A 26,329-nucleotide genomic window follows, 5' to 3' on the forward strand; every position below is an offset into this window, starting at 1 on the left:
ATGACAGGGAGGAATGAAACTGTTGTCTCAGAGTTCATCCTGCTGGGACTGCCCATCCAGTCAGAGCATCGGCACCTGTTCTCTGCCCTGTTCCTGGCCATGTATGTTACCACCATCCTGGGGAACCTCGTCATCATGGTCCTCATTTGCCTGGACCCCCACCTCCACACACCCATGTATTTGTTTCTCAGCAATTTGTCCTTTTCTGATCTCTGCTTTTCCTCTGTCACAGTGCCCAAGTTGCTGGAGGACATGCAGAGCCAGGTCCCATCCATCCCCTATGCTGGCTGCCTGACCCAAATGTACTTCTTCCTATTTTTTGCAGACCTTGAGGACTTCCTCCTTGCGGCCATGGCCTGTGACCGCTATGTGGCCGTCTGCTTCCCCCTGCACTACACCACCTTTTGTGCAGACAACGTGATCCCCCACTTTTTTCTGTGATTTGTCTGCTCTGCTGAAGCTGTCCTTCTCTGACACTCGAGTTAATGAGCTGGTATATTTATCATCGGAGGACTCATCATTGTCATCCCATTCCTACTCATCATCCTGTCCTGTGCTCGAACTGTGTCCTCCATCCTTGAGATCCCTTCTGCCAAGGGCATCTGCAAAGCCTTCTCTACCCGTGGCTCCCACCTTGCTGTGCTGTCCCTGTTTTATGGGACAATAATTCGTCTCTTTTTATGCCCATCAGCTAATAATTCTACTGTTAAGGAGACTCTCATGTCTATGATGTACACTGTGGTGACCCCATGCTGAACCCCTTCACCTACAGCCTGAGGAACAGAGACATGAAGGGAGCCCTGGGGTGTCTTTTGCAAAAAGAAAATTCATTTCTCTCTATGATCATAAAGCTTGGGATTTTTACATAATTTTATCCAGTAGATATGTTAATATTGGAATGTTATTCCAGATTTCTACCTCACCATGGAAACTTTTGTTAAAATTACATAGTACATAATTGTTCAATAGGTAACGTGTAGTTGCATGGTTGAGCTATGGAAGGGTGTCTTCGTAACCTCGTAGCAAGGTCTTCCTCTTTATGCTCCCTAGGGGACCCTGAAAAATCATATTTTAAGATCTGTTATTTTGTTTATTTCATTTTTTAAAGATTTATTATTTATTTATTTATTTATTTATTTATTTATTTATCCATGTTTGGCCGCGTTGGGTGTTTTTTGCTGCACATGGGCTTTCTCTAATTGCAGCAAGTGGTGGCTACCTCTTGTTGTGGTGTGCAGGCTTCTTAGTGTGGTGGCTTCTCTTGTTGCGGAGCATGGGCTCTAGGTACGTGGGCTTCAGTAGTTGTGGCTCATAGGCTTTAGAGCACAGGCTCAGCAGTTGTGGCGCATGTGTTTAGCTGCTCCACGGCATGTGGGGTCTTCCCAGACCAGGGATCGAACCTGTGTCCCCTGCATTGGCGGGTGGATTCTTAACCACTGCACCATCAAGGAAGTCCAAGATCTGTTATTTTAAATGATCTTCATGCCTTGCATGCTTACACTAATTTAATACAGGAGGTTTGTTTGTTTGTTTCTTTATTTGTTTTTTAGCTAGAATTCTGCTTTGATTGTGGTACTATTTTAAAATAATTCTCTGTGAGGAAAAAGATGGCGGTGAAGTAGAGGGACGTGGAATGCATCCCTCTCCACAGATGCATTGGGAATGCACCGAAGGACGCAATAATTCCCACAGAGAACCAGCTGAACACCAGCAGACAGCCTTGGACATGAGAAAGGACCATAAGGAGCCCGACATAACCGGTCGGGAGGCATCTACGAGGGCTTAAAGAGGGTGAAGCGGCGGAGCTGTGGCAGACGGGAGGGAGTGAGAAACACACGGAGGGTCCGCAGCGCAGCTCAGCGTTCCTGGACCGAGACATCGATTCACAGCTGAACAGAGGGTCCGGGAGCGGAAGCGTGGGAACCGGAGAGCTGGTTCAGGGTGAGAAACATTGTTGCCAGTAAGGTGACGGACTGAGAGGACAGGAGGGAAGAGGTCCATGGCGAGGAGTGCCCACCCCTGAGAGCTGCCCAGCCATGATGGCGGCTTGAGGCTGCAGGCTCAAGGGCGGGGGGTGAGGGGGGGGAGGAGCCGTGGCCATAGCCTCTCTCTCTCTCTTTCCGGCGCCTCTGCAACAGGCAGTGGAGAGACGCACTGCGGGCCACTTAAGGCACTCAGGGATAACAAGCACCCTCAGGCACTTGGGTGGGGCTAGATTAAAACCCCTTGGAACCCAGCAGCAGGGAGGCTGCCGAGAAAAAAACAAACAAACAAAAACCCGAGAGAGGCCCAACTCTAAGACTTTCTGTTTACACCTGAGCCACCAGCGTCCCTCTGCAACAGGCACCTCCAAGCCCGACTGAAACAACAGTGTGCCACTGCTCACTCACTCCCAGGGGAAGGAGCCACTATTGTACCCTCTCCCTCCCCACACACCGAGGCTTAGACACTTACAGACGAACAATAAAGAAACCTCTGCTGGTCACACAATAATACAAAAGAACCCAAGGCGAGTAGAAGGACACTTACAGCTGAGACTCTAAGGAAATAGAAATATTAGTATCGATCCTATTGAACTGGTCCATTCTGGGACCAGTTCTGGATTTTTGTTTTTCTCTCTCTTTTTTTTTTCTTTATTAACTATGATCTTAGTCCTAAGGGATCTACAAGTTTTATAATATAATTTTTTAAATGATATTTTTTATTCTATTTTTATTTTTTTGCCTTTTTATATACTTCTATATCTAGCTAAGTTTTTGGTAGTACGGACAATATATCTCTCATACTTTCCTTTCATCCTTATCTTTTATACATTTCTATTCCTTTCTTTTTATTTCCATATTTCCAACCACACTACGCTCTTCTGTTCCCCTTTCTTCCAGCCATTTTAAGTTTATTTTATCTTAACATACTTATAAGCAACACTATCGATCTGCTCAGACTCCTTGCTGTATACTTCAGGTGACGCACCACCTTGGTATTTAATATTAGGTTTTTGTCTTTATCTTAGTTCTTAGTACAACTGTCTAATTTCATTCTGAGAATCTCCATTCTGTCTGGTGGTACTCTAGCTCTTTTCTATATTTGATCCTAGCTTACAAAATCTCCCTGGATTAGTGTTTGTATGTGTAAGGTGTTATTGGTTTGTTTGTTTGCTTTTGCTTTTGTCTCTGATTTGTTCTGTTTCATTGTCAATTTCTGTTGGGTTTCTCTTTGAATATCTGATAGCATACTGGGGTTCCATCAGGTCTTTCCAGAGCCTTATGTCTTAATGGATTCAGTAATTGTGTGTCTTATACATGTATGTGTTTCCTAGACTTCGTATTTGTTTAATCCAATACTTGGACATTAGTCTGAGGCTTGCACAGTCTTCTATAAACACCTCTATTGCCAGGTCAAGCAACCCCAAAAGTTTGGACAACCATGAGGAAACAAAGAAACACCATGCAGGCAAAGGAGCAGGAAAAAAACCCACAAGACCAAATAAATGAGGAGGAAATAGGAAAAATGCCTGAAAAAGAATTCAGAGTAATGATAGTAAAAATGATACAAAATCTCGATAACAAAATAGAGAAAGTACAAGAAACAGTTCATAAGAACTCAGAAAAACAAACAGCAATGGATAACAAAATAACTGAAATTAAAAATACTCTAGATGCTCTAACCAGCAGAATGACTGAGGCAGAAGAATGAATAAGTGAGTTGGAAGATAGAATGGGGGAAATAAATGCCACAGAGCAGGAAAAAGAAAAAAGAATAAAATGAATAGAAGACAGTCTCAGAGAACTCAGTGATAACATTAAGCATACCAACATTCGAATTATAGGCATCCCAGAAGAAGAAGAAAACAAGAAAGGGGCTGAGAAAATATTTGAAGAGGTTCTAGTGGAAAACTTCCCCAACATGGGAAAGGAAATAATTAACCAAGTCCAAGAAGCACAGAGAGTCCCATACAGAATAAACCCAAGGAGAAATACACCAAGGCACATATTAATCAAACTAACAACAATTAAACACAAAGAAAAAATATTAAAAGCAGCAAGAGAAAAGCAACAAATAATATATAAGGGAAAACTCATAAGGATAACAGCTGACCTCTCTACAGAAACTCTGCAGGCCAGAAGGGAATGGCAGGATATACTGAAAGTCCTGAAAGAGAGAAACCTACAGCCAAGAATACTCTACCCAGCAAGAATCTCATTCAGATTCAATGGAGAAATCAAAAGCTTTCCAGACAAGCAAAAGTTAAGAGAATTCAGCACCACCAAACCAGCCTTACAACAAGTGCTAAAGGAACTTCTCTAAGTAGGAAACACAAGAAAAGGAAAACACCTACAAATACAAACCCAAAACAATTAAGAAAATGGTCATTGGAACACTCATGTCAATAATCACTTTAAATGTAAATGGATTAAATGCTCCAACCAAAAGACACAGACTGGCTGAATGGATACAAAAACAAGACCCTTCTATATGCTGCCTACAAGAAACCCACTTCAGACCAAGGAATACATATAGACTGAAAGTAAAGGGATGGAAAAAGATATTCCATGCAAATGGAAGTCAAAAGAAAGCTGGAGTAGCAATACTCATATCAGACAAATTAGACTTGAAAGTAAAGACGATTAAAAGAGACAAGGAAGGACACTCCATAATGATCAAGGGATCCATTCAAGAAGAACATATCACAATGGTAAATATCTATGCCCCCAACATAGGAGCACCTCAATACATAAGGCAAATGCTAACAGCTATAAAAGGGGACATTGACAGTAACACAATAATAGTGGGAGACTTGAACACCCCACTTACATCAATGGACAGATCATCCAAACAGAAAATAAAGACACACAAGCTTTAAATGACACATTAGACCATCTCGACTTAATTGATATTTATAGGACATTCCATCCAAAAATGACACAATACACTTTCTTCTCAAGGGCACACGGAACATTTTCCAGGATAGATCACATCTTGGGTCACAAATCAAACCTCAGCAAATTCAAGAAAATTGAAATCATATCAAGCATCTTCTCAGACCACAATGCCATGAGACTAGATATCAATTACAGGAAAAAAACTGCAAAAAATACAAACTCATGGAGACTAAACAATTCACTCTTAAACAACCAAGAAATCACTACAGAAATCAAAGAGGAAATCAAAAAATATCTAGAAACAAATGACAACGAAAACACAGCAACCCAAAACCTATTGGATGCAGCAAAAGCAGTTCTAAGAGGGAATTTTATAGGATTACAGTCCTACCTTAAGAAACAAGAAAATGATCGAATAAACAACCTAACCTTACACCTAAAACAACTAGAGAAAGAAGAACAAAGAAACCCCAAAGTGAGCAGAAGGAAAGAAATCATAAAGATCAGAGCAGAAATAAATGAAAAAGAAAGGAAGGAAGCCATAGCAAAAATTAATAAAATTAAAAGCTGGTTCTTTGAGAAGATTAACAAAATTGATAAACCATTAGCCAGACTCATCAAGAAAAAAAGGGAGAAGATGCAAATCAACAGAATTAGAAATGAAACAGGAGAAGTCACAACGGACACCTCAGAAATACAAAACATCATGAGAGACTACTACAAGCAACTATATGCCAATCAATTGGATAACCTGGAAGAAATGGATAAATTCTTCGAAAAATACAATCTTCCAAGACTGAATCAGGAAGAAATAGAAACCATGAACAGACCAATCACAAGTACAGAAATTGAGGCAGTGATTAAAAATCTCCCAACACACTTAAAAGCCCAGGACCAGATGGGTTCACAGGTGAATTCTAGCAAACATTTTGAGAAGAGCTAACACCTATCCTTCTCAAACTCTTCCAAAATATCGCAGAAGGTGGAACACTCCCAAACTCATTCTACGAGGCTACCATCACCCTGATACCAAAACCAGGCAAAGATGTCACAAAAAAAGAAAACTACAGACCAATATCACTGATGAATATAGATGCAAAAATCCTCAACAAAATACTAGCTAAGAGACTGCAACAGCACATTAAAAAGATCATACACCATGATCAAGTGGGGTTTATCCCTGGGATGCAGGGATTCTTCAATATACGCAAATCAATCAACGTGATACATCATATCAACAACTTGAAGGATAAAAACCATATGATCATCTCAATAGATGCAGAAAAAGCTTTTGACAAAGTTCAACATCCATTGATGATAAAAGCTCTCCAGAAAATGGGCATAGAAGGAAATTACCTCAACCTAATAAAAGCCATATATGACAAACCAAAAGCCAACATCGTTCTCAATGGGGAAAAACTGAAAGAATTCCCTCTAAGAACAGGAACAAGACAAGGCTGTCCACTCTCACCATTATTATTCAACATAGTTTTGGAATTTTTAGCCACAGCCATCAGAGAAGAAAAAGAAATAAAAGGAATCCAAATTGGAAAAGAAGTAAAATTATCACTCTTTGCAGATGACATGATACTATATATAGAAAACCCTAAAGACTCTACCAGAAAACTGCTAGCACTCATTGATGAGTTTAGTAAAGTAGCAGGATACAAAATTAATGCACAGAAATTTCTTGCATTCCTATACACTAACAATGGAAGAGCAGAAAGAGAAATTAAGGAAACTCTCCCATTCACCATTGCAACAAAAAGAATCAAATACCTAGGAATAAACCTGCCTAAGGAGACAAAAGATCTGTATGCAGAAAACTTTAAGACATTGATGAAAGAAATCAAAGACGACACAAACAGATGGAGGGACATACCATGTTCCTGGATTGGAAGAATCAACATCGTGAAAATGACTGCACTACCCAAAGCAATTTACAGATTCAGTGCAATCCTGATCAAATTACCAATGGCATTTTTCACAGAACTAGAGCAAGAAATCTTACGATTTGTATGGAAACGCAAAAGACCCCAAATAGCCAAAGCAATCTTGAGAAGGAAAGATGGAGTTGGTGGAATCAGGTGTCCTGACTTCAAACTATACTACAAGGCCATAGTGATCAAGACAGTATGGTACCGGCACAAAAATAGAAAGGAAGATCAATGGAATAGAATAGAGAACTCAGAAGTAAGCCCAAACACATACGGGCACCTTATCTTTGACAAAGGAGGCACGAATATACAATGGAAAAAAGATAGCCTCTTCAATAAGTGGTGCTGGGAAAATTGGACAGCAACATGTAAAAGAATGAAATTAGAACACTTCCTAACACCATACACAAAAATAAACTCCAAATGGATTCAAGACCTACATGTAAGGCCAGACACTATAAAACTCCTGGAGGAAAACATAGGCAGAACACTCTATGACATCCATCAAAGCAAGATCCTTTTTGACCCACCTCCTAGAATCATGGAAATAAAATCAAGAATAAACAAATGGGACCTCATGAAACTTAAAAGCTTTTGCACAGCAAAAGAAACCATAAACAAGACTAGAAGGCAACCCTCAGAATGGGAAAAAATAATTGCCTATGAAACAATGGACAAAGGATTAACCTCCAAAATATACAAGCAGCTCATGCAGCTTAACACCAAAAAAGCAAATAACCCAATCCACAAATGGGCGGAAGACCTAAACAGACATTTCTCCAAAGAAGACATACAGATGGCCAACAAACACATGAAAAGATGCTCAACATCACTCATCATCAGAGAAATGCAAATCAAAGCCACAATGAGGTATCACCTCACACCAGTCAGAATGGCCATCATCACAAAATCTGGAAACCACAAATGTTGGAGAGGGTGTGGAGAAAAGGGAACTCTCCTGCACTGTTGGTGGGAATGTAAGTTGGTACAGCCACTATGGAAAACAATTTGGAGGTTCCTTAAAAAACTACAAATAGAACTACCATATGATCCAGTCATCCCACTACTGGGCATATACCCAAAGAAAACCATATTCCCAAAAGAAACATGTACCATAATGTTTACTGCAGCACTCTTTACAATAGCCAGGACACGGAAGCAACTGAAATGCCTATCAACAAACGAATGGATAAAGAAGATGTGGCATATATATACAATGGAATATTACTCAGCTATCAAAAGGGATGAGATGGAGCTATATGTAATGAGGTGGATAGACCTAGAGTCTGTCATACAGAGTGAAGTAAGTCAGAAAGAGAAAGACAAATATTGTATGCTAACTCACATATACGGAATCTAAAAATGGTACTGATGAACTCAGTGACAAGAACAAGGACGGAGATGCAGAGAATGGACTGGAGAACTCGAGGTTTGGGAGGGGGTGGGGGGTGAAGGGGAAGCTGAGACGAAGCGAGACAGTAGCACAGACATACATATAACACCAACTGTAAAGTAGATAGCCAGTGGGAAGTTGTTGTATAACAAAGGGAGTTCAACTTGAGGATGGAAGATGCCGTAGAGCACTGGGACGGGGAGGGTGGGGGGGGGAGTCAAGGGAGGAGGGAATATGGGGATATGTGTATAAAAACAGATGATTGAACTTGGTGTACCCCCCCAAAAATAATAAATAAATAAAATTAAAAAAATAAAATAAAATAATTCTCTATACTCTTAGTCAATGATAAATAAAATTGAAACTTCTCATCCTCCCAGCCTTACTGTAAATGTATCCTATTCACTTTTCCCATCTTCACATCATTTTATATCTTAGCTTTTTTCCCCCTCTGATTTATTTTTGTGTTTACCCTAGGTTTTCTGACCTTGTTCCTGAACTCAGGTTCAGCTGCTCATGGCTCAAGAATCCAATACTGAGAGACAAGTGTTGGGTAAAAGGAAAGACAGCTTTATTGAGGAAGCTGGCCATCCTGGGGAGCAGTGGACTCATGTCCCAAAGAACCAACTCCCCATTCTCCTGGTCTTGCTCAGAGATTATACAGGGAAAAGAGGAAGGGGCTATGTGCTGGGGAGAGGGTTATAGGGTCCATGATCAGCCCAGGGACATTCTTCTGATTGATTGGTGATGAGGTAACCGGGAGTCAATATCATCAACCTTCTGGTTCCAACCCATCTGTGGTCTGTTAATCCCGAATTCCTAATTTATCCTTCCCCTCCTTACTTACCCCTTTGTTAACCATTAGTTTGTTTTCTGTGTCTATGAGTCTATTTCTGTTTTGTAAATAAGTTCATTTGTATCACTTTTTTTAGATTTTACATGTAAGTGATATCACATGATATTTGTCTTTTTCTGCCTGACTTACTTCACTTAGTATCTCGAGGTTCATCCATGTATTTCATTCCTTTTTATGGCTGAGTAATATTCCATTGTATATATATATATATATATCACATCTTATCTATTCATCTGTCGATGGACATTTGGGTTGCTTCTATGTCTTGACTATTGTAAATAGTGCTGCAGTGAACATTGTGGCACATGTATCTTTTCAAATTAGAGTTTTCATCTTCTCCAGATATATACACAGGAGTGGGATTGCAAGGTCATATGGTAACTCTATTTTTAGTTTTTTGAGGAACCTCCATACTGTTTTCCATAGTGGTGGCACCAATTTACATTCCAACCAACAGTGTAGGAGGGATTCCCTTTTCTCCACACCTCCAGCATTTATTATTTATAGATTTTATGATGGCCATTCTGACCAGAGTGAGATGATACCTTATTGTAGTTTTTATTTGCATTTGAAGAGTAATTTTTTATACAGTAAAATCAATCCATTTGAAATTGTTCATTTTGACAAACTTTGAAAGCTCAATATTTTAACATTAGTTTTCCTCAAATATATTCAATGCAATCAAAATCAAATTCTCAATGGAATTATTTTTGTGGAAACTGACAAGTTTATTTTGATGTAAGAAAGTTTGACACATTTGACCACATAAACATATGAAAATAGTAAGAAAAATTAAGAAAGAGAAGTGACAGACTGTAACATGTCTAACAGACACGAGATTAAAATTCAGAATATCCATTCCCTGTATCTGCTTCCCTGTTCTTGTCACTGAGTTCATCAGTACCATTTTTAGATTCCGTATATGTGAGTTAGCATACAATATTTGTCTTTCTCTTTCTGACTTACTTCACTCTGTATGACAGATTGTAGTTCTATCCACCTCATTACATATAGCTCCATCTCATCCCTTTTTATAGCTGAGTAATATTCCATTGTATATATATGCCACATCTTCTGTATCCATTCATTTGTTGATGGGCATTTAGGTTGCTTCCATGTCCTGGCTATTGTAAAGAGTGCTGCAATAAACATTATGGTACAAGTTTCTTTTGGGATTATGGTTTTCTTTGGGTATATGCCCAGGAGTGGGATTACTGGATCATATGGTAGTTCTATTTGTAGTTTTTTAAGGAACCTCCAAATTGTTTTCCATCGTGGCTGTACCAACTTACAGTCCCACCAACAGTGCAGGAGAGTTCCCTTTTCTCCACACCCTCTCCAACATTTGTTGTTTCCAGACTTTGTGATGATGGCCATTCTGATTGGTGTGAGGTGATACCTCATTGTGGCTTTGACTTGCATTTCTCTGATGATGAGTGATGTTGAGCATCTTTTCATGTGTTTGTTGGCCATCTGTATGTCTTCTTTGGAGAAATGTCTATTTAGGTCTTCTGCCCATTTGTGGATTGGGTTATTTGCTTTTTTGGTATGAAGCTTCATGAGCTGCTTGTATATTTTGGAGGTTAATCCTTTGTCCGTTGTTTCATAGGCAATTATTTTTTCCCATTCTGAGGGTTGCCTTTTAGTCTTGTTTATGGTTTCTTTTGCTGTGCAAAAGCTTTTAAGTTTCATGAGGTCCCATTCGTTTATTCTTGATTTTATTTCCATGATTCTAGGAGGTGGGTCAAAAAGGATGTTGCTTTGATGTATGTCAAAGAGTGTTCTGCCTATGTTTTCCTCGAGGAGTTTGATAGTGTCTGGCCTTATATGTAGGTCTTTAATCCATTTGGAGTTTATTTTTGTGTATGGTGTTAGGAAGTGTTCTAATTTCATTCTTTTACATGTTGCTGTCCAATTTTCCCAGCACCACTTATTGAAGAGGCTGTCTTTTTTCCATTGTATACTCGTGCCTCCTTTGTCAAAGATAAGGTGCCCATATGTGTTTGGGCTTACTTCTGAGTTCTCTATTCTATTCCATTGATCGTCCTTTCTATTTTTGTGCCAGTACCATACTGTCTTGATCACTATGGCCTTGTAGTATAGTTTGAAGTCAGGAAGCCTGATTCCACCAACTCCATTTTTCCTTCTCAAGATTGCTTTGGCTATTCGGGGTCTTTTGCGTTTCCATACAAATTGTAAGATTTCTTGCTCTAGTTCTGTGAAAAATGCCATTGGTAATCTGATCGGGATTGCATTAAATCTGTAAATTGCTTTGGGTAGTACACTCATTTTCACGATGTTGATTCTTCCAATCCAGGAACATGGTATGTCCCTCCATCTGTTTATGTCATCTTTGATTTCTTTCATCAATGTCTTAAAGTTTTCTGCATACAGATCTTTTGCCTCCTTAGGCAGGTTTATTCCTAGGTATTTGATTCTTTTGGTTGCAATGGTGAATGGGAGAGTTTCCTTAATTTCTCTTTCTGCTCTTCCATTGTTAGTGTATAGGAATGCAAGAGATTTCTGTGCATTAATTTTGTATCCTGCTACTTTACTAAACTCATCAATGAGTGCTAGCAGTTTTCTGGTAGAGTCTTTAGGGTTTTCTATATATAGTATCATGTCATCTGCAAAGAGTGATAATTTTACTTCTTCTTTTCCAATTTGGATTCCTTTAATTTCTTTTTCTTCTCTGATTGCTGTGGCTAACACTTCCAAAACTATGTTGAATAACAGTGGTGAGAGTGGACACCCTTGTCTTGTTCCTGTTCTTAGAGGGAATTCTTCCAGTTTTTCTCCATTGAGAACAATGTTGGCTTTTGGTTTGTCATATATGGCTTTTATGATGTTGAGGTAATTTCCTTCTATGCCCATTTTCTGGAGAGCTTTTATCATCAATGGATGTTGAACTTTGTCAAAAGCTTTTTCTGCATCTATTGAGATGATCATATGGTTTTTATCCTTCAAGTTGTTGATATGATGTATCACGTTGATTGATTTGCGTATATTGAAGAATCCTTGCATCCCAGGGATAAACCCCACTTGATCGTGGTGTATGATTTTTTTAATGTGCTGTTGCAGTCTGTTAGCTAGTATTTTGTTGAGGATTTTTGCATCTATATTCATCAGTGATATTGGTCTGTAGTTTTCTTTTTTTGTGACATCTTTGCCTGGTTTTGGTATCAGGGTGATGGTAGCCTCATAGAATGAGTTTGGGAGTGCTCCGCCTTCTGCAATATTTTGGAAGAGTTTCAGAAGGATAGGTGTTAACTCTTCTCGAAATGTTTGATAGAATTCGCCTGTGAATCCATCTGGTCCTGGGCTTTTGTGTGTTGGGAGATTTTTAATCACTGCCTCAATTTCTGTACTTGTGATTGGTCTGTTCATGGTTTCTATTTCTTCCTGGTTCAGTCTTGGAAGATTGTATTTTTCTAAGAATGTATCCATTTCTTCCAGGTTATCCAATTGATTGGCATAGAGTTGCTTGTAGTAGTCTCTCATGATGTTTTGTATTTCTGAGGTGTCTGTTGTGACTTCTCCTTTTTCATTTCTAATTCTGTTGATTTGCATCTTCTCCCTTTTTTTCTTGATGAGTCTGGCTAATGGTTTATCAATTTTGTTAATCTTCTCAAAGAACCAGCTTTTAGTGTTATTTATTTTTCTTATGGTTTCTTTCCTTTCTTTTTCATTTATTTCTGCTCTGATCTTTACGATTTCTTTCCTTCTGCTCACTTTGGGGTTTCTTTGTTCTTCTTTCTCTAGTTGTTTGAGGTGTAAGGTTAGGTTGTTTATTCGATCATTTTCTTGTTTCTTAAGGTAGGACTGTATTGCTATAAACTTCCCTCTTAGAACTGCTTTTGCTGCGTCCCATAGGTTTTGGGTTGTTGTGTTTTCGTTGTCATTTGTTTCTAGATACTTTTTGATTTCCTCTTTGATTTCTTTAGTGATTCCTTGGTTGTTTAATAGTGAATTGTTTAGCCTCCATGTGTTTGTATTTTTTGCAGTTTTTTTCCTGTAATTGATATCTAGTCTCATGGCGTTGTGGTCTGAGAAGATGCTTGATATGATTTCAATTTTCTTGAATTTGCTGAGGTTTGATTTGTGACCCAAGATGTGATCTATCCTGGAAAATGTTCCGTGTGCACTTGAGAAGAAAGTGTAGTCTGTCGTTTTTGGATGGAATGTCCTATAAATATCAATTAAGTCGAGATGGTCTAATGTGTCATTTAAAGCTTGTGTGTCTATTTATTGTCTGTTTGGATGATCTGTCCATTGATGTAAGTGGGGTGTTCAAGTCTCCCACTATAATTGTGTTACTGTCGATGTCCCCTTTTATAGCTGTTAGCATTTGCCTTATGTATTGAGGTGCTCCTATATTGGGGGCATAGATATTTACCATTGTGATATGTTCTTCTTGGATGGATCCCTTGATCATTATGTAGTGTCCTTCCTTGTCTCTTTTAATCGTCTTTACTTTCAAGTCTAATTTGTCTGATATGAGTATTGCTACTCCAGCTTTCTTTTGACTTCCATTTGCATGGAATATCTTTTTCCATCCCTTCACTTTCAGTCTATATGTATCCCTTGGTCTGAAGTGGGTTTCTTGTAGGCAGCATATAGAAGGGTCTTGTTTTTGTATCCATTCAGCCAGTCTGTGTCTTTTGGTTGGAGCATTTAATCCATTTACATTTAAAGTGATTATTGACATGTGTGTTCCAATGACCATTTTCTTAATTGTTTTGGGTTTGTATTTGTAGGTGTTTTCCTTTTCTTGTGTTTCCTACTTAGAGAAGTTCCTTTAGCACTTGTTGTAAGGCTGGTTTGGTGGTGCTGAATTCTCTTAACTTTTGCTTGTCTGGAAAGCTTTTGATTTCTCCCTCAAATCTGAATGAGATTCTTGCTGGGTAGAGTATTCTTGGCTGTAGGTTTCTCTCTTTCAGGACTTTCAGTATATCCTGCCATTCCCTTCTGGCCTGCAGAGTTTCTGTAGAAAGGTCAGCTGTTATCCTGATGGGTTTTCCCTTATATGTTGTTTGTTGCTTTTCTCTTGCTGCTTTTAATATTTTTTCTTTGTGTTGAATTGTCGTTAGTTTGATTAATATGTGTCTTGGTGTATTTCTCCTTGGGTTTATTCTGTATGGGACTCTCTGTGCTTCTTGGACTTGGTTAATTATTTCCTTTCCCATGTTGGGGAAGTTTTCCACTAGAACCTCTTCAAATATTTTCTCAGACCCTTTCTTGTTTTCTTCTTCTTCTGGGATGCCTATAATTCGAATGTTGGTACGTTTAAGGTTATCACTGAGGTCTCTGAGGCTGTCTTCTAGTCTTTTTATTTTTTTATCTTTTTCCTGCTCTGTGGCGTTTATTTCTTCCATTCTATCTTCCAACTCACTTATTCGTTCTTCTGCCTCAGTCATTCTGCTGGTTAGAGCATCTAGAGTATTTTTAATTTCAGTTATTTTGTTATCCATTGCTGTTTGTTTTTCTGAGTTCTTATGAACTGTTTCTTGTACTTTCTCTATTTTGTTATTGAGATTTTGTATCATTTTTACTATCATTACTCTGAATTCTTTTTCAGGCATTTTTCCTATTTCCTCCTCATTTATTTGGTCTTGTGGGTTTTTTTCCTGCTCCTTTGCCTGCATGGTGTTTCTTTGTTTCCTCATGGTTGTCCAAGCTTTTGGGGTTGCTTGTCCTGGTGATAGAGGTGTTTATAGAAGACTGTCCAAGCCTCAGACTAATGTCCAAGTATTGGATTAGACGAATATTCAGTTGGCTATGTCAGGTTCCCCGCAGTCCTTTCTGGTGTCCGAGGCCGTCTGCTGGTGTTCAGCTGGTTCTCTGTGGGAATTACTGCGTCCTTCCGTGCATTCCCAATGCATCTGTGGAGAGGGATGCACTCCACGTCTCTCTACTTCGCTGCCATCTTTAGGATCCTTCTAGGGAAGAGTTTTTAAAGGCAGTGGCCTCTTTCAACTGGCATAATGTTTTCAAGATTCATCCATATTGTAGTATGAACCAGTACTTCGTTTATTTTTATTGCTGAATAATATTCCACTGTAAGGATATACCACATTTTATTTACCTAGCTATCCGTTGATGGTTGTTTCTACTTTGGGGTTATTGTGAATAGTGCCACTGTGAACATTCATATACAAGCATTTGTTTGAGTACCTCACATTTTTTAGGTGTATACCTGGGAGTGGAATTTCTGGGTCATGGAGTAATTCTATATATGACTTTTTGAGGAATTTCCAAACTGCATATCACTCACCTCTCCCTTCTTCCAGGGACCCCCATCCTCTGCTCTCCTCCACAACCACACACTGTATCTCAGCCACAATGAACTTGTTACACTTTGTAAAAAGCACCAGGCTCTCTCACCTCCGGATTTTTCCATTTACCAGTTTCTCTCTCTGGATACTTTCATTGCCTTTTCCTAGAAGACCCCTCAGACACCACCTAAACTTCATTTTAAAAAATGTCTTGTCTGACCCGCTGGATGTGCACTCCTTGGTATGTTCTCTTATCTCATCCTCTATTCCCCCTATGATAACATTTGTAACACTTGATTGTAGCTTGTTTCGTGGTAATGTCTGCCAGCTAGACAACAAGCTCCCAGAGCGCGCGGACCGTGTCTTCCTTGGCCACTGTTTTTCTTAGGGCACATGGCTCAGTGTCTTGTACATGGCGGTTACCCAGTAAATATTTCTTGAAGGACTGCATTAATGATTTAATGGATTAAGTATTTCCTGGGTGAGTCCATCTACACATTACTGGCTGTCATGGAGCTTAAAGCCCAGCTGGGGAGAGAAGGCTGGTATATTTGGAAGCAATCATTGGATGACAGAAAATAGTGGGGATGAAGTGCTACAGTATTGGATTCTGATGACTGTTGTAGAAGGCCAGACACTGCAGAAGATAGAGAAGGGAGATATCGTGGGCTGTGATGGTCAAGGAAAATTTCCTTGAGAAGCTCTGACTTGCGGTGAACCCAGAATTCTGTCTCTGCACATGACTTATTCAGCAATGTGGCTTGGAACTGTGACTCAGTAAGGGGTGGGGGTGGGGAGGCAAGTACTGGGTTTGTTACTAATGAGTTTCTTTGGGACCCAGAGATCCCAGGGGTCAGGACATTGTAGAAGAGAGGAGTCAGAAGACCGTGGCAGAGGCTCTGGCTGGAAATGCATGATGTGGAAGTAGCAAACAGGAAGCCGGCTTGGAGCCACACTCAGGCAAGCTGGGTAAGCTGGGACTGCAGAAGTTATTCTAAAATTCCTTTTAATGAATGTTGGGATTCCATAATTCTGCAGGGCCACTCCTGCAGGATGATTTAGAAGTCCTCATCCTCATTGTTTTCTGCTCTCAACAGTGATTCCCAGAGCCGTTAATGGGAACTAATAAATTGTATATTTGTGGAGTACTTTATTCTTTGCAAACATCCGTCATGCTAAACCCACACTTCTTCGAGGTGTATAAGATTCACTGATGGTGGAGCATAAGGTTGGAAATTTGCCAAGATCACAGGCCGGTAAATGACGGAATCTTATTCCTCTGGGTTCCTACATAGTTGCTTGAGGGTGGGGTAAATAGAAAGAGGCCATCCTGGGAGCCCCTTTCCATGAAGCCAGTCTCCCTCACTCTCCTTTGAACTGCCCTAATGTTAATATTTTTGACTCGGGATAGATTCAATTCATAAGTTGAGAGGAAACTCTCACTATTTGGGTTTCAACCTGGCATTGCCAGGTCTGCCCTGTTCTTTAGATCCACTGACCATCCTCCCACCCTTCCTCTGCCCCCTAGCTCAAGGAAATCTCTTTTTGATTTGCTGGGACCAAGCTTAATTCACCTCCTAATTCTGGCCAAATCATTTTTTCTTTACCAGTAAATTCTGTCCTCAATCTGGGGCTCAGCCTTTTGGAAATAAAAGCCAGGAAAACATGTGGACAATTTCTGCTTTTCTGCCATATCTACATCCTAAGGCGATGAACACAGCGCTGACTACCTACCTGAATGGGGGGACGTGAAAGTGAAAAGCAAGGAAACAAAACCTTCGAAGATTAATGTCTCAAAAATTGCTCCAGCCATAATTTTTGAGATAGTCACAAATTGAGAGAATTCAAGATTAATGTCTCAAAAATTACTCCAGCCATAAATTTTGAGATATTCGCAAATTTAGTTTCTCATTCCATGAACTGGTTGTTTTGCCCCACATGTTTCCTGGTTTCTGATGCTTTTGTGCACCTCCACCAAAGGGAATATTTTGCTTGCTCTCCTGCTCTATTCTATGACCAAGAGGAGGTGGTTGTATTTTTGGGTATTCTGAAACTGTCTGTGGGTATCTCTCTTTAGTGATCAGATGTGTAAATAAAAACATTCCCCTGAATTTCCTGGCAATCCAGTGGTTAGAACTCTATGCTTTCACTGCTCAGGGCCCAGGTTCAATCCCTGGTTGGGGAATTAAGATTCCTGTGCAGTGTGGCCAAAAAAAACCCCATATTTCCCACTCCCTCTTCCAGAATAATTTACTCTCAGAACTCATTCTCTCTGTGCTTCCATCCGTAAGACTTTCTCTCAATAATACATGCTCACCTGCAATGTGTAACTCAGTCCTGGAAGCCCTCCTGGCTAAAAGTTAAGCTCTGAAGTTAGAATGTTGGACTTAAGTACCAGATCTGTTGCTTCATAGGAGTGTGACCTTGGGCAAGTTACTTAATTTTTATCTAAAAAAAAGTGAAGGTAGTAGTACCTATCTCATAGGGTTGCTGTGAAGAGTAAATGAGTTGATGCATATTATGCTTTTACCCCAGTGTTTGGCAAAAGCAAGCACTGACAGATGTTTTCATGGTCTTATTACCACTGTCATCAATTGTCATCACCATCACCACCACCAGCACCATCATTTTTTTTTTTTTTCTGTGTTGGGTCTTCATTGCTGCGTGTGGGCTTTCTCTTGTTGCGGCAAGCAGGGGCTACTCTTCATTGTGGTGTGCAGTGGCTTCTCTTGTTGTGGAGCACAGCCTCTAGGGAGCACGGGCTTCAGTAGTTGCAGCATGCAGGCACAGTAGTTGTGGCTCAAGGGCTCTAGAGTGCAGGCTCAGTAGTTGTGGCACATGGGCTTAGTTGCTCCACTGCAATGTGGGATCTTCCCGGCCCAGGGATCAAACCCATGACCCCTGCATTGGCAGGTGGATTCTTAACCACTGCGCCACCAGGGAAGCCCACCAGCACCATCATCTGAATCACCATCAGCATCATTCCTGAGTGGAAAGGATGCTGACTGGTTTTCTGGTTGATATTATACTATTTGTATCTCTAAGCGAGAGGCATACAGAGTTAGACGACTTCCTGTCTACTTTCAGATCACATTGTTCTGACCCCATTCATGGTTCTGTTATGGAACATTCATTTAGAATTCTAGAATCTGATTGAATTTGACCCATAACTTCATATATTCTTGCGCTTTTCCTTTATGCAAATATTTATTTACATTTCTCGGGAGATGTCAAATAAATCATTAAACTTAATTGTTATTACTTACAGGTATTAAAAATATCTTTTTGAAATTTCTGCAATGTGTATATATATGTGTGTGTGTGTGTGTGTGTGTGTGTGTATACTCATACTTTCATACAGATTATTCTTAATTTTTAAAAAGGTAAAATGAAAATCAGCAAAATGGGAAACCAAACTGTCATCTCTGAGTTCCTCCTTCTGGGCCTGCCCATTGAACCAGATCAGCGAGACCTGTTCTCTGCCCTGTTCCTGGCCATGTATGTTACCACCGTCCTGGGGAACCTCCTCATCATGGTCCTCATTTGCCTGGACCCCCACCTCCACACACCCATGTATTTGTTTCTCAGCAATTTGTCCTTCTCTGATCTCTGCTTCTCTTCTGTGACAATCCCCAAGTTGCTGCAGAACATGCGGAGCCACGTCCCATCCATCCCCTATGCTGGCTGCCTGGCCCAGATGTATTTCTTCCTGCTTTTTGCAGACCTGGAGAGCTTCCTCCTTGTGGCCATGGCCTATGACCGCTATGTGGCCATCTGCTTCCCCCTGCACTACACCACCATCATGAGCCCCAAGCTCTGTCTCCTCCTGGTGGTGCTGTCCTGGGTGCTGACCACGTTCATCTCTTTGTTGCACACCCTGCTGACGGCTCGGCTGTCTTTCTGTGATGAAAATGTGATCCCTCACTTTTTCTGTGACATGTCAGCTCTGCTAAAGTTGGCCTGCTCTGACATTCAGATAAATGAAATGGTGATTTTTATCTTGGGAGGGCTTGTCATTATTGTTCCATTCCTGTTGATCTTTTCATCCTATGCACGAATCATGTGCTCCATCCTCAAGGTCCCTTCTGCCAGGGGTATCCGCAAGGCCTTCTCCACCTGTGGCTCCCACCTTTCCATGGTGTCTCTCTTTTATGGGATGATCATTGGCCTCTACCTGTGCCCTTCAGCTAACAATTCTTCTGTTAAGGAGACTGTCATGGCTGTGATGTACACTGTGGTGACCCCCATGCTGAACCCCTTTATTTACAGCCTAAGGAATCAAGACATAAAGGGAGCCCTGGGAAGAGTCTTTTCAAAGCGGACAATTCACTTTTCTCTTAGTGACTTTACAGATTAAAGTATGTTTCCAAACAGTAGGTGTAATATTGACAATGAGTAGTATTCTAAATAGTCTAGTAACACCTAAGCTTGGCACTGCTAATTCAGCCCCCATAGCACTTCCAAGGGGGAGTTTTCCCAACTGTCATTAGAGGCAGGTACACCGTGCTGCTTGAGTTTACTACTGCGTCTTCGGTGTGATGCAGCACAAGGACTGACATGTAGTGGACACGCAATAACTATTATTCAATTTTGAATAAATACCACTTAACCTTGGTGTCTATTGCACTTAAAGAATGTATAGTAGTTCCTAATTCTCTAAGAAATAAATCCAAATTTCTCAGCCAAACATATCCATTCCACAAAGAATATCTTCCAATGTATTATGTGTTGCTCTCCAGGATCATCATTTCTCCCCTTTCTAACCTATTCAGGTTTTTTAATATATAAATTTGTTTGTTTGTTTGTTTGTTTGTTTACTGCATTGGGTCTTCATTTCTGCACACGGGCTTTCTCTACCTGTGGCGAGTGGGGGCTACTCTTCATTGTGGTGCGTGGGCTTCTCACTGCGGTGGCTTCTCTTGTTGCTGAGCACAGCTCTGGGAGCGTGGGCTTCAGTAGTTGCAGCACACGGGTTCAATAGTTGTGGCTCACGTGCTCTAGAGTGCAGGCTCAATAGTTGTGGTGCACGGGCTCAGTTGCTCCTCGGCATGTGGGATCTTCCCAGACCGCGGTTCGAACCCGTGTCTCCTGCATTGGCAGGCGGCTTCTCAACCACTGTGCCACCTAGGAAGTCCCATAACCTATTCAGTTTTTAATTTTATTTTCAGGTATTGATTGATTCATTCATTTAATGATCACATTCTAAAATGATCTCTTTTTCCTTTAACTGTACCAGGTAATGAGAAGTTAATTTCTTCTTTTGATAGTATCTGTATTTTGGATGAGAATTCCTCTTTTGAATTAAAATCATATTACATGGAATGAAGCATAGAGTTCTCTTATGCATTGCTTAATTTATAGACAGTAAAATGGTGGCCCATCTATCGCCTAAGGTAGCACAAATAGACAGAAGAACTAGAGTCTGTTCATGACTCCCAGGTAGATTTTTTTCCTCTGGAATATTATGCTGAAATCATGTAATGCTTTCTTTGTTTACTTCTTTTCTTACCAAGTATATTACAAGTGTCTTGAAGGCAGGTGCCCTCTACTCTCTGCAGTGCCTCGTTCAGTGCCTTGTATCTGATAGATATGGAATAAATATTTAGTGATTTGATTCGAATGCACTTTGATATGTTTCTTGAAATGAATTTATGTCTTTAAAAAAATCTCACCTTTTAAAAAGTCTTCCTAATAATGCCAGCTGTTACTTCATTTCTTCTTCAAAATTTTTTTTATTGATTATGAAAATAATACATTCTCACCGGAAAACATCCAAACAACAAAGAAAGAAATAATAAAGTGAAATATGTGGGTCCTCCGCTGTTCTGTACCCCTATCCATGATGGCAGTTAAAAGTTATGGAGTACTCTTCCAGATATTTTCTATGTACAGACTAACTTTATATATAATAATAAATAGGACTAAATCATAGCTGCCATTTTCTCGTTGTTGTCACTTAAAATATATTCTGAATTCATCATTTCATATAAGGACATGTAACTCTTCTAGAAGCTAATAATGTCTTGTTAAATGGATGCATTTATCATAATTTGTTTAAATGATCTATTCTTGATGGACATTTGGGTTGTTTTCAGTTTTTTATTACTTTGAACAATGCTTCAATTTTATTTCCTGGTTCATATCCTTGTTTTGTTCATATGCTCTGTTTCTATGGACATGTTCTTAGAAATGCATATACTCAATCAAAGGATATGAACATTTTATAACTGGGTAGAAACTGCCAGATTGCCTTCAAGGAATTCTTCTAAGGTAAACTCCCTCCAAAATTAAATGAGTGGTCATTTCTTTACAATGTTCCCAATGCCAAATATTTTGCTTTCAAAATATTTATCAACCTGATATTCAAAATATGAGGTTTTACTATTTTTTTCCACCTGTTTATTGGAGTATGATTGCTTTACACTGTTGCGCCAGTTTCTGCTCTGCACAAAGTGAATCAGCTGCATTTATACATATATCCCCACATCCCCTCCCTCTTAAGCCTCCCTCCCACCCTCCCTATCCCACCCCTCTAGGTCATCACCAATTGTCGAGTTGATCTCCCTGTGTTATGCAGCAGATTCCCATACCCTGAGAAAACCATAATTCAAAAAGAGATTTTACCATTTTAAAATTGAATTTCTGTTTGTGTCAGTGAGGTCAAACATCTCTTTATATTGATTAGCCTTTGGTATGTTATTTGTGTGTGTGTTTTGCCTTGAGTCTATTTTCCTTTTTCTTACTATGGATAGTGTCAACCTAAAACCTATCTTGTAGGTTACATTTCCCTCAGTTTTTTATTCATCTTTTGACTTTGATGTGGTGTATTTTTCCCCTCATTGGAGATTGTAAATTTCAAAGCAGACAACTTGATTTTTATTTTGGATATATATTTTTTCTTTGCCATGCTTGGAAAGGGCTTTTCTATCCCAAAATTGTGTTATCCATTCTTTTTTTCTAGTTCTTGTACAATTGTTTCTATATCTTTGTCTTTGGCCCACCTGATTTGGTTTGGCTTATGGGCAGTTACCCTCTTTCTCGTCTCCCTTCCCCCTCCTGTCTCCATCTTCACGGATGTGAAAGACTATAATTACAATGTACTGAGTGTTCATATGTACTTGGTCTATTTCCAGACTCTATTGTATTGATGTCATACTATTTATGTACTAGTACTATATAATGTATGCCTTCATAATAATATGTTTTAAATACCTTGTATGACAAACCTTCTTCAATATTCTCTTCCAAACTTTCCTGACACACTTATCCTTTCAGATATGTTTCAGATCTATCTTGTTATATGCCAGTAAAAAAAAAGCAGGGAAATTAACTGGAGTTATGTTGAATTATGATTGAATTATGATTTACGAAACAGGGTGGGCTCTTTATCAAGTTGTCTTACAAACTGTAAATAAAAAATACCTTTTCATTTATTCAAGTTTTTTTTCCAAGTTGAATTCTGTAGATTTCTTAATGTGTTATCTACTTTCTACATTTAGTACTAGGTATTTTACATTTTTTTTAAATGTTGGAGGGAGGAGGTCACTACTGTGTTTTTGGACAGGTAATTTTTTGTACCGTTTGCAATTGTTTGGTGTACCAATTTTGCAAGTCTACCTTATTAATTACTAATTGTACTCTAAGAAGGATTTTCAGTTACACATCTTGGGCACTGGAGATACACAATCACATCTAACATAAATATTGATGTGTGCATATTCCTTTTAAATATTTTGCTCTATTATTTATTTCTCTTTTCTAATTGCATAGACTACCATTTCGAGAATAATGTAAAATACTCGTGTTTCTAATGAGAGTTTGGATGTTAGTGTGGCACCCTGGCCTTTGTCCCCCAACAACCAGGTGAGGGGATGATAGACTCTTCCAGATAGTTCTGGGTATTGGAGGGCACAGTGAGCTTTCCCCGCTTGTTGGGTGGTACTCCGGGAGAAGGCAGCTTTGCAGACGAGCCCACCACTACACGGGGCAGCCACCTCATGGCAGGGCTGGTCTAGGAAGGGGTGTCTATAACTCCACCTGCACCTTCAGATGCACACAAACATGTATCTTCTCAACCACCTCGGGCCATGAATGACCGAAAAGTTCTTACACACACTGGTGGAGCCCAGACAGTAGCTAGGAGTTGAGAGCCAGTGTGTCTCCAGAGGCTGTCAGAGTAAGAGGTGAGGGGACCCTGTAACAGCAGCTAAGGTCACAGCCCAGAACCAGGTAAAAGACACGGCTGAGTCTAAAGGAATCAGCAGAACCAGTGTGCCCCGAGAAGGTCATCAGCTCCCTTTTCAAAAGAAGAGCCATGCATTGTTCCTGTGAGAAGAGAGATGCCAAGTTCCACCAACAGTGGCTAGTAGCAGAGACACCCTCTCCTGAAGTCACGAGGATACATAAGCCTTGAGAATCTAGAAAAAGTACAATAAAGTCAACACAAAGAAAACAAGAAGAAGGAATTAATACATACGGAAGTGAAAGATTACTGGAGTTGAAGACCAAGAAACAATAATAATAACAAACTAAACGTTGGTTCTTAGGAAATATTAGTAGAACAGATAAAATGCTGGCATGTAAAACAGGACCAAAAAGAGAAAAGGCATAAAGAACACTAGGAGTGAAAAAGAAGCAAAATCAACTAAAGGGGCAATTTAAAAATCAGTATATACAACTTTCAAGTCCCCAAACTGAAAATGTGGACAAAATTATGTTTTAGAAACATAACTAAAATTTGCTCGATGTGATGAAAAAAACTGAGTAGACTACAAATTGTTGAAGAAGATGAACTTCTTGGTCTTATGACTTTGGGGAAACTGCTTGGTTTCTCTAAGCCTGTTTCCTGTCTTGCGCAACAACAAGAATAATGGTATCTCCCTCCTGGGATCTTGTGAGGTTTAAATGAGATATATGCATAGAGCATCTAGGACAGTGCCTGGCACATAACAATTCCTCATTAAATGTTATATTTTATTATTTTATTACAGAGATTACACCACTGTAATAATGAAACATTGGAAAAGCCTGAGTATTTATCCATAAGGGAATGGTTAAACAGTAGAACATCCACAGTTCAGGATTCTATGCCCTGAAGTTAAAAATGAAGAAGTTCTATTTGTAGTGATTAGAAAAGATCTCATAGATGCATTGTTTCATGAAAAAGGGAAATTTCAGAAGAATATGTGGAGAATGAAACTATTGATGTTTCAAAACTGGGAGGGTGGGAGTGAGAGACACACACAGAGACAGAGACAGAGACAGAGAAAGCGAGGCAGAGAAGGGGTATTGAATTAATAACTGGGGTAGGAGTTGAGTTTGAATTGGGTGGTTGCCAAGGAGAATTTTATCTTTATCTCTGTTTTTGAATTCTTACCATGAAAAAGGTGGATATAGTATCTAAGGAATGGAATAATTTTTTTTAAACTAAAAAAAAATAACTAGATCTTTCCCAATGTTTCTGGAAAAGGAGCCTGTCGAGGTGTGGGCTACACTGCATAAAAAACCTCTTAAAAATCCTTAGCCCTGCCTTGTTTCCCCAGTTTCCTCTCCACCCACGGGTGGCAGCTGCTCAGGCTGCCTTCTCTCCACAATATTCATTCCCCACTCTGCTGTTTTTTCCCCTCTCATTTTCCCAAAATTTAAAAGTAGACTCTATTTCAAACATTCAGACAACACGGAAACACCGGTAGCTTATTGCTCTGTACCTGTCCCTATGAATAAACACTTTGTCAAGTTGGCTTCAGGTCTAATTTTTAATATAACAAGAAATAAGACCCTGTAGGATTAAAAATTGCTAGTGCTTTGGAAAGCAACATACAAGGGTGGGTGGGGTTCTTTGGTAATCCTTATGATTGAAATGCCAGTAAATCCAGACCTGCCCTCACACCTCTTGGGGTGCAGCCCTCCATCGGAGCCCCCTTTTTAGGGCGCCCTTGACTTCTTTGTTGCGAAGGCTGTAGATGAAAGGGTTCAGGGTCGGTGTGACCACCGCATAGACCACACTGGCCAGGCGATCGTAGCGGGCCGAGTAGGCAGACGCCGGCCGGAAATAGACGGAGAGGACCGAGCCGAAGAAAAGCAACACCACCACCAGGTGGGTCCCGCAGGTGGAGAAGGCGCGGTGCCGGCCCCCTGCCGACCGCACCCCCAGCACCGCGACGAGGATGCGCGCGTAGGACAGGGACACGAGGAACAGCGGGGTCAGCACCACGGCCAGGCCCTCGGAGAAGATGGCAGTCTCCGAGGCCGACGTGTCCGAGGTCGCCAAGCGCAGCATCACCGTCATGTCGCAGAAGAAGTGGCACACGGGGGCGGGGCGCGGGAAGGAGAGCCGGGAGATGAGCAGCGTGTGCAGCAGCGAGTGCAGGTGGGCCACGGCCCAGGACGCCCCCACCAGCGCCGCGCAGCGCCGGGGAGTCATGAGCGCGCCGTAGTGCAGCGGGCGGCACACGGCCACCGCGCGGTCGTAGCACATGGCTGCCAGCAGGTAGCTCTCGGTGATGCCCAGCGCCACGAAGAAGTACATCTGCGCAAAGCATCCCTGGGAGGACACGGCCTGGCCCGGGTGGAGCAGGCCGGCCAGCAGTCTGGGGACCGTGACGGTGGTGAAGCAGATGTCCACGAGGCCCAGGTGACCCAGAAAGTAATACATGGGGGAGCGGAGGGCCCCGTCGGACCTCACCACCACCACCACCATGCTCAGGTTGCCCAGGGCGTTGACCAGGTAGACGCCAAGGAAGAGCAGGAACAACAGCGGGTGGATGTCTGTTCCGTCCATCAGGCCGAGGAGGAGGAACTCGGGGGCGGAGGTGAGGTTCGCCAGAGCCATGCGGTGCCCGCACCGGAGGGGGTGCTGAGGGGAGAGAGGAGGCAGCCGACCTTAAAGGCTGGCATCTCTAGGTCGATTTCTGCATGTTTTAAAATATGGAATATTTTAAAACTTCTGCCTGCTAAAATGGTTTAGAAACCAGATTGTTCGTCCAGTA

At 40.7% G+C, this 26,329-nt stretch overlaps 2 protein-coding genes and 1 pseudogene across 2 annotated transcripts; 2 read left to right on the forward strand and 1 right to left on the reverse strand.

The window, feature by feature from the left end:
- LOC130840388 (olfactory receptor-like protein DTMT) lies at positions 1-843 on the forward strand (annotated as a pseudogene).
- A 17,886-nt stretch (positions 844-18,729) lies between these two features.
- On the forward strand, positions 18,730-19,698 carry LOC130839542 (olfactory receptor-like protein DTMT). The gene has a single exon (XM_057713801.1). It carries the CDS (start codon positions 18,730-18,732, stop codon positions 19,696-19,698), a length of 969 nt encoding a protein of 322 aa, XP_057569784.1.
- Positions 19,699-25,224: 5,526 nt separating this feature from the next.
- Positions 25,225-26,172, reverse strand: LOC130839543 (olfactory receptor 1L6). Its single transcript, XM_057713802.1, has one exon. The coding sequence runs from the start codon at positions 26,170-26,172 to the stop codon at positions 25,225-25,227; it is 948 nt and encodes a 315-aa protein (XP_057569785.1).
- Positions 26,173-26,329: the final 157 nt, after the last annotated feature.

The sequence above is a fragment of the Hippopotamus amphibius genome, chromosome 17, assembly GCF_030028045.1.
Source record: "Hippopotamus amphibius kiboko isolate mHipAmp2 chromosome 17, mHipAmp2.hap2, whole genome shotgun sequence".
Taxonomy (NCBI): Eukaryota; Metazoa; Chordata; class Mammalia; order Artiodactyla; family Hippopotamidae; genus Hippopotamus; species Hippopotamus amphibius.